At 44.8% G+C, this 9,138-nt stretch overlaps 1 protein-coding gene across 1 annotated transcript; it reads left to right on the top strand.

Moving 5' to 3' along the window:
• Positions 1 to 2,014: 2,014 nt before the first annotated feature.
• On the top strand, positions 2,015 to 6,632 carry NR1H3 (nuclear receptor subfamily 1, group H, member 3; the record flags this gene model as incomplete). The annotated part of the gene is made up of 6 exons (XM_008948526.1): positions 2,015 to 2,223; positions 2,471 to 2,650; positions 3,038 to 3,137; positions 4,537 to 4,650; positions 5,373 to 5,467; positions 5,853 to 6,632. Coding segments are annotated over 6 exons (845 nt in total), but the record flags the coding sequence as incomplete, so codon positions are not given.
• Positions 6,633 to 9,138: the final 2,506 nt, after the last annotated feature.

Genomic DNA, 9,138 nt, shown 5'->3' with positions numbered 1-9,138 from the left:
GGAGAGCTGCTCCAGCCCTTGGATCATTCTCGTGGCCCTTCTCTGGACACGCTCCGCTGCTTTTCTCACACGAGCCTGTGGTTTCTGAATACTCAACAACATTCCTGATGGTGTATCGGTAGCAGCCCTCCTGTGCCAAGGCAGCCAGGTTTCATCCTGACCAAATGAATGCTTGGTTAATGTTAAATCTGTCTGAAGTCTCCTTCTCTGAAATCCAACACCCAGAATGGGGAGGAACAGAGGGCGTTTCAGAAACACCTTATAAAAATGATCCTGCAAAAATAAGTTCCACTTAGGGACTTACTAGCACCAAGAAAACATGCTGTTTGTTGTTTTTTTTCAACATTAAACACAGGACACCTTACATCTGTAAGCAGCATCTTCATGACAGTTTTGTATCAGCATTGTTTGTGCTCTCATTGCCCTGCTCCTGAGAGCTCCAAAACAGATGTATCTGTTACAAGCTGCATAGCAAGGCTGCCTGTGCACCTTGCTCCTTTTCTGTTGCAGGTAGATAGTAAAGAGCCTCCCTGTGTTTCTGTGTTTACTCATTTGTCTAGTGTTGAAGACTGCTCAGGAATCTCTGGGCTCTTACTGTCAAGTGCTTGGTGATTTTTGTCAACACTGTCATCCCCACTGCAAATTTGCCTTGTTAATCTTGACAGAAACTGAGGGCTTTTTCCTCCAGCTGTTTCACTTGGAAGGTCATTGCATAACTTCCTTCTAGTTGTTGGAAACATTCTTCTAATTCCCAGACTTAAGTTATTCATGGGCAGTTTGTTGTTCTTAAGCCAGTATGAACCATGAGGTTAAATAGTTCCTTCCTGGCAAACTGAGTATCTTAGGTTGCTTTTCATTTAGCATGGTGTAGAAGATTGCACTTATAGGCAGTTTTCAAGATTCAGTAATAACTTGGTGCTTGGCTATAAATTCTTTGTGGATCTGAATGCCAAGATGAGGGATTGTAATTGCTGTATCAGTTACTTCCCTTATTAAATTAATACTGCAATTAGCATTCTCTAAGTCTTTAATCCCTCTTAATTTGGTAATTGTATTGAATGTCTTTGTTGTTAGAATTGGAATATCTGTTCCTGTGTGTACCTGTGCATGCATCCTCCTCATCAGAGGTCAGGGATCAAGATTCCTTTCAGCTTGAATGTGCTGTTCTTTGTCTTCCTTCCAAATCTCATGGACTATCCATTTTGGAATACTCTTATCACAAGAGTTTCCATTTCTTGTCTTCATGTTTAACATGATTCTGAGAAGTGCAAGTATATACTTGTTCAGTTTTGGGGCCTACCTTCCTGTGCAGCAGCCATGTTTCCTTGTTGCCTGTGTGTGAAATAGGGCCAAAGAATCTCCCAGCACTTTTAAAATCTTGTTTACAAAGCCAAGCTTTGTTTTTTAACCTTTGATCCTGAAGATAGGGTTTCTTTTCCAATCAGTCCCTTTTCTGCTTTTTGTTTGTTCATCACTAACTCCCAAGATGATTCTCTTGAAGATAATCCTTGAGTCCAGGTAGATCTGGTAGGTTTTGGTTTGTTTTTTTTTATTTTTTAAAATGCAGCTTGCAGATTCTTTTTGCAGCTTTGACTTAAAGAAACAAGAAACCTCCTCCACATTCAAATCAGTGAATTCTTCAGTGAACTTAGATACAGGCTGTTAACAGGTTTTTGTATTTAAATTAGTGATTGATCCAGTAAGATTTTTTTACAACATGTGCCTCTGAGTTGTTTTACTCCATACTATGTTTTGGAGATGTTTGTTTGTACTTTTTGGGGAATTGGTCAATGGGGAAGGTTGCTGTTGTCCTTCTGAGATCAGTGGGATGTCATGAGGGAGCTTCTGTCCTCAGTGAACACTACATGACAGCATGATTAAAAGGAGAGCAACAGAGCAACTTAAAGGGGGGAAAAGAGGGAGAAACCAAGTACCAATATCAGTGCCTGTTGTGTACACCCTTCATGTGGAAGGTTCCTGTGTCACGACTGATCTCTGGCTATTCCTGCTTCAGATGTTCTGTCTGAAGAGCAGATCCAGCTGAAGAAGCTGAAGAAGCAGGAGGACAATCAGGCTCGGACCGTGGTGGTGCGTCCAAACCCTCTGAACCCGCCGAGCCCTTCCCACGAGCTGACGCCGGAGCAGTCCAGCATGATCAAGAAGCTGGTGGCTGCCCAGCAGCAGTGCAACCAACGCTCCTTCACAGACAGGCTCAAAGTGACGGTAAAAACCCTTCCCAGTCTGCCCAAAATGGGGAAAAAGTCCAGTTTGGGGAGTCAAGGTTGCGGGGGAATTATTTGGGAGCGCAGAGATACTTAAGGCGTCGCTTCTGTGGGTTAAAGTTCTGTGAAGAATAGCAAAGGATGATGTTCCAACGAGTCTTATTTTCTTTCTCTGTTGACTTCATCTTCTCATCTCTCTGCCCTGGCTCCATCTTTCACACATATGTTGTCTCTTCCTCTTCCCACAGCCGTGGCCCCAGGTTCCAGACCCCAACAACCGTGAAGCGAGGCAGCAGCGTTTTGCTCACTTTACTGAACTTGCAATTATCTCTGTGCAAGAGATTGTGGACTTTGCCAAGCAGCTGCCTGGCTTCCTGGAGCTCACCAGAGAAGACCAGATTGCTTTATTGAAGACATCTACCATAGAGGTGAGAGTTTGGCTATACCACAACACATAGTAGCAGAGATGAAAGAATTTGGAGAGTTGGTTCCATCCCTTATTTTTGGGGTGGCAGGACCTCAGCTGTGGCACCATGACTGCAGTGCCAGGCTCTACTGGTGAAGGGCCATGCAGGAGAATAAGGCCAGGGCCTTGGTCACGTTAAGCAGCTATTTCCACCTTCCCAGGAGCAGTCACTGCAAGGGGTGCAGCAGAACTTTACCTTGGAATTTTTAAGCACTACGCGAGAAGCTGGTTGGAGGCTTTTTGTTTGTTCTGTTTTAATTTTCCAGAGCTGCTCTAACACTGAGCAAGTTAGAGATGTCATAACATTCTTTGGTGTTTTACAATCAAGTATTCCTGTCCCTGGTTTCAGGTGATGTTGTTGGAGACATCTCGGCGCTACAATCCAGAGATTGAGAGCATCACCTTTCTTAAGGACCTGAGCTACAACCGGGATGACTTCGCCAAAGCAGGTGGTGCATTAGACAGGTGTTTCTTCCTTCCCTGTCTCATGGTCTCTGATCTTTGCCTTTTTAATGTGGCCTGCAGGAGATAAAATGTGGGGCTTGCAGGCTGAAATCAGGTGGGAGGTTAACAGGACCACACCATAGTGCCACAAACTATATTTTTTGCTTTCAACGTGTGGTTCTAGCTCAGTTCATGTTCTTTGTTAGGTGTGAACTTGCTTTGGAATAACTGGATTCTTACAGCATGAAAATGTTGCTGTGAGAGTGCACCTAGGGCTAGCAGGTGGTGTGAGCTTCCTTGCTGGTTGAGATCTGATGTGGCCATGTGTCTTAGAGCCATATCATATCACAACAAATCAAACTCCAGCCTTCTCCCCTTTGCAAGTATATCCCTTGCTCATCTGGGTGCATGCTCTGAGTGATGACATGAGTATGTAAAGTTTCAGCTGACATGAAGTCTGCACTGAAGATCCCCACAGAGTGCTTTAGACACATCATCAGCTCAAAAAAAAATGTGATTTCTGAAGTCTTGTTTTTCCAGGAGCAATGAGTGTCTGTCATTTCAGATGAAGTAATAGGAAGTGTGCACCATCAGCATTTCTAAAATGAAACTCTGACTGTCCTGCATGTGATTTTATTTATTTATTTTTAATATTTTTTTAAATTGCTTGGGAGTTTCACCATGTATAGCTGAGCTGGCTTTCATATAAAATTATCTTCTTCCTGTTAGCCTTCTCTTCAGATTATTAGGAAGGCAAAAAGCAGGCAGCCAGAGAGATTCTGTTCATCTCATTCATCCTTCTCTGATGCAATTTGTACTGCAGGAAATTTGGATGCTCTTTTCAGGGAGAGGCCTAAAATTTTCAGCATGATTGTATAGCACCTAGCACAGGGAGGCCTGATTTGACAGTGGCCTCTGTATGTTATGACAGTAACAGTAAATATCAACATGTTTCTGCCTGATGGCATTTATCAGAGGAGGTGATGAGAAGCCTAAGTCAGGCTCTGCCTCAGCTCTCCCAGCTTTTTGAACTGAAGGAAATGGCATAGCCCAAACTTCTCAGAACTATGTAGTTTCAGTTTAGGCTTCAGATGAATTTGGAGCATGGGATTAAAGCTTCCTTTGAAAACAAGAGGGCTGCTGAGTTTGGAGGAAGTGATGGTTTGAGAGTGGAAAGTGTACATCTACTTGTGGACTTCTGACTTTTTGACAAACTTAGTGGTGGAATGTAAAGGGAGGTTTCAGCCACAACTGGAACATAATTTAAGGGTTTTCCTTTCCTGCCTGTCCTCCCCACTCCCCAGTGTACTGCAGGAGGATTCTGGCAGCTTATTCTGTGGGAGGGTAGGAGAGAGAGAGACGAGACAGTTGTTGCCTCAACTTGTTCTCTTCTGTTTGTTGCAGGTCTGCAGTTTGAGTTCATTAACCCCATCTTTGAGTTCTCAAAGGGAATGAATGAGCTACAGCTCAACGATGCTGAATATGCACTTTTAATTGCCATCAACATTTTCTCTGCAGGTAAAAAGCCAAAGAGATCTGAAGAGCAGCAGCAGTGGCAAAGAAAATAGAATTGAGGATGGTTACAAGCTGAAGAGGAGTAATAGAAGGTGTATAGGATATAGTGATAAAGGGAGCATGTTACTACTTGTGCTTAGGGTATTCAGTAGATTCTGGATTTCCTAGTGCCACCTCCAGAGGAAATCATATTCCCTACTGCTGGAAAAATATGTAGAAAAATCGGCCAATATTTATCTTCCTCATTTAGAAATTGCTATTTGACTGTCCCCTTAATAGTACCTGGCACAGAGCTGCTGTGATGGAGGTCACAGGGCATGAGTGACATCTAGTGGTGCAGTAAAGAGGCTCTGGATGCAAGACCAGTGTTGGTCTGGGCCAGGACAGGGCTTTGCCAAGAAGCCATCTCTCTACTCCTGTTTTCCACCTTGCAAAGGTGATTCCCCCAAACACACACTCTTTGTTCCTATTTTCTGTCTCAGCTGCTGGAGAGACTTTCCCATTCCCTTCTGAATGGGCAAATTCTCCTCTTCACTGGGACAGGAATGTGTCAACAGCACTAGATAAGTGTTTGGTCTCTCTAACCTTCCACATCTATAGGAGTCAGATTGGATCAACGTGAGGTTTTGGGGAGAGGCTACTGAGGAGCTGGGGTTAGGCAGGTATGTCAAATCCAGTGAAGCTGCCTGGGGCCGTGGACTGACTTCTAACCTGCTTTTTGGCAGATCGACCGAACGTGCAGGACCAGTCCCTGGTGGAGAGGCTGCAGCACACCTATGTGGAAGCTCTTCATTCATACATTTGCATCAACAGACCAAATGTAAGTGCCTGGCCAGAACACCTCCAGTGGTGGTGCAAACAGACTTTCTGTTTATGGAGGCACCTGTAACACCTGTAACAGGTCTCTTGCTGCCTGTCCTGGTATGTTCTTCCCTCCTGTGGCTGTTTGGTAGTAGCTGTAAAGGCAGGATTTGTCAGCTGGCACAGCATGCTGTCCTCTGACATGTCCCATAGTTGGAAAGTCTGGAGTTGTAGGACATGGTGCAGTAGTGGTGTTCCTCCACCCTGCTGCTGCCTGGAGATGGCTGGGTGTAGAGGAAGTCAGGATTGGGGTTATAATGCATCATCTGCTGTGGTAATTATTTTTTTTTAACATAGTTGTAGTGTGAATTTCCTAAGAGGTGTCTATTTGTCTGGCTCTGCAGGACCATCTGATGTTTCCACGGATGCTAATGAAGCTGGTCAGTCTTCGAACACTAAGCAGCGTCCACTCCGAACAGGTCTTTGCCCTTCGGCTGCAGGACAAGAAACTCCCTCCCCTGCTCTCAGAGATCTGGGATGTGCACGAGTGACTGCACGCTCCTGGCACACCAGTGTGCTCCTCTCACCCCACCTCCCAGCCCTTGCTAACGAGAAGCCAGCCTCCCCCTCTCCAGAGCACTCAGCTCTGGGCTGGGCAGCGCAGGGAGGGACGAGCTAGAGGTTTCGATGTTGTCGTGAGACTTCTGCAGGAGGCAGCTGGGGTAGGTGAGGGCTGGGGGTGGTTTCAGTGTAGTGCCCCTACCCCAGAGGAGTCACAGGAAACGTCTCCAAACGGTAGAAATGAAGAGCTCCCCCGCACACGCATACACCTCTCTCTTCAGAGTCTTTCTCTTTAAGCATGTCCTGAGGGCTTGCCCGTTGATCCTCTCCTCTCTTGCTGATTATGAAAATGAATTTGCAGGAACTTGCCAAACCCTCTCTATTGAGAGTAACCCAGCTCAAAAGGCTTCTGCAGGGTCCCCAGTGTACCTGGATCTGAGGAGCTCAGGGAAGTCAATGTGGATGTTCTAGGGGTTTCACTGGGTTTCCTATAAATAAAATCTCTTTTATGTGCTGCCCTTTACAATGATTCCAGGAGAAGTAGCTGTTATTTCTTTATTATGAGACTTCATCTCTAGAGCTGCCCTGTCATTCTGGCCCTCCTTTGGAAAAAGAATTCCTATAAGGTGTAGTGCCCTTTGTCTAGCAGAGGAGCCCTCTGGGTAGGGAACAGTTGTATGTCAGATGTCAGGCATAAAGTATTGGAATTTTTTGTTTTCATGTAACACGTGGCAGTTTTATCTCGTGGTTCTCAGCAAGTACACTTTACCTTTGGATTTGCTAACAGCTGGAAAACTTTAGTTCAAAACAAATCAGGGCATAGATTTTATCTTAAGGGTTAGAATAGAAGGAGGATAGGTGGGAAGGACTGGTACCTAGGCAAGGTAATTTTGCTGGAAGGATCTCAAAAACTTCCAAGAATTTGGAGCATGTGGTATGTGTTCCAAGGTGGGCGTGAAGAGGTATTGGCCAAGGAGAGAGGACATTTAGTGAAAAGTGGGCATTGCAGGAGCTGTGGGCTGCACTACTCAGATCATGGGCTGCAGGAATATTGGGCGTATCCAGATCCACTTGAGTCTTCTTCCTTTTGCCAAAGTCTTTCCAAGGTACTTGCTCGAGGTTTTAGTGATAGTGGTGGAGCTCCCTCCTCTATGAGAAGTGCTAACTGCTCTAGAAGGACACTTCAGTCTTGTATCCTTTCTTCACTTTGGGCACTGTGAGATCCACACTGGATTTATGCCCCAAGTTCTTAAGTATCCACGTCGATAAGTATTCTAGGATTTACAGCAATATTTTGTCTGACAGAAGAGAAATAGGCTGCTGTAAAACGTGTTCCTTATTTCCCAAGAAACAACATCTTATGGCTGATCTCAGAGATGTAACCTTCAGCATCCTGGTAGCTTGGTCTCATGAGTCTTCTCTGTCATAAGGGTCTATGTTTGCTTGCCCGGTGAGCATCCCAAGAGCCTAGGTTCACATGGCTTTTTTTTGTTTGTTTGTTTGTTTATTTTTTGGGGTTTGTTGTTTTATTTTTGGCTGTGTATCTGAGCGCTATGCCCATGGTGAGGGTATCGTGTCCATTTTGCACTTGAGGTTGGTCCCCTGCCACTGGCCTTCACTCTGCACCTTTGTAAAGCACTTGTAACAATCTGTAAAATAATCTGTTGTTTTTTTATAACTCATTGCAATTGCAAAAATTCTTGTTTAAATCTGTATTTTTAACTAATCTGTTTGAGAAATGTTAATGTTTATATAAAAGAATAAAGCCTAATACAGGATTTTGACATTCTCTGTGCTGTCTTTAGACTAGAGGACAATGGAATAAGTTCTTGATGCAACAAGCTCCAAGCTCATAGGGAAGATGGGGAGAAGCAAGAAGAGGTGAAAATTTTAGTTGGTAGATACTAAACTAGAGGGAGAAGCTGCAGGAACAGGTTTAAAGGAGACTGCAGTGAGGAGTAGGAGGTGGAGAGTAATGAGGAGAGCTTGAGATCTCAAGCTAGCCCTAGGTGGATTAAAGGGCAGCTGGGCTCTGCTGGAAGGATTTACTAAAGAATAAGGCTGTTAACAGTCAGAAGAGCCAGTAGCAATGAAGCAGCTTAATTTTTACCTTCATTTTGAGCTGCATCTCATTTTTATTAATTTGAAGAGGAAAATACGTGTCAATTTGAGGGATTTTCAAGCTACAACCTGTAATATTGCTGTTGATGGCAGTGGTGAAAACTGCTTTTCCTTGGCTCTGCCTTCTCCCTTTTTATTATCACGTAATCAAACCCAAGATCATTGTTTAGATATTCAGGTTCTCATAAAGTGCAAATCCATACAGAATTAGGTATAAGTTTTGCAGCAGCTTCCTAGTTAGCCCAGGATGCTCAGGTAAGCAGGGGTAGGGGAAGAATTTTCCAGGAGATCAGCGGCCCTTTGTACTTTTTATATTTGCAAAATGCTACCTAGAGCTTGAAGCTCAGTCCTGCTGCTATCCTGTACCATATGTTTCACATGAGTTTTGGTAACTTAGCCACTGGAGGAGCCACGGGGTGCTTGAACTACGATCTCAGGCGGTGTTCCCTGTGGGCTGTACCCTTCTGCCACAGCTGTGTTTGCTCACCACCTTCTCAGCTCTGCGGGGAGAAAGAAAAGGTGGGTGTATGTTATTTCTGAAATCCCAACTCCTCCACAACGGGCAGAGTACAGGTGTGGAATATCAAATCCAGCATTTCACAGTTTGTCCTCCTTGTTTTAAAAAGCGTGGGTATACTTGTGGTAGTTTTGGTTACATTTTGGGTTTATTTTGGTAATTTTGGGTTGGTTAATAAACGCATTTGGTTGCGCAGCGTACTGGCTTGTGGGAGCTTGGAAGGGAATTACAAAAGCTGTATGTCAAGCTTTTAATCACCAAATTCTCTTAGGAAATGGGAAGTAGGTGGAAGGACCCAGCACTGCATCTCCCGGTCGTGAGGTTGTGTGTCCTTATCCTCGGGGCTCTCGCTGCCCTTTGCCTGGAGCTCTGCCGTGAGGCTTCGCCTTCCCCTCGCCAGGGTGGGGTTTGACAGCTGCCATCCAGCGCTTCCCGGGGCAGAATGGCTGCAGTCACAGCAGCCCGGGTACCCTCACCCAGACAGATTTCAG

Source organism: Merops nubicus, unplaced genomic scaffold (genome assembly GCF_000691845.1).
Source record: "Merops nubicus isolate BGI_N331 unplaced genomic scaffold, ASM69184v1 scaffold4601, whole genome shotgun sequence".
Lineage (NCBI taxonomy): Eukaryota > Metazoa > Chordata > Aves > Coraciiformes > Meropidae > Merops > Merops nubicus.
This window is presented reverse-complemented; position numbering and strand designations above follow the sequence as displayed.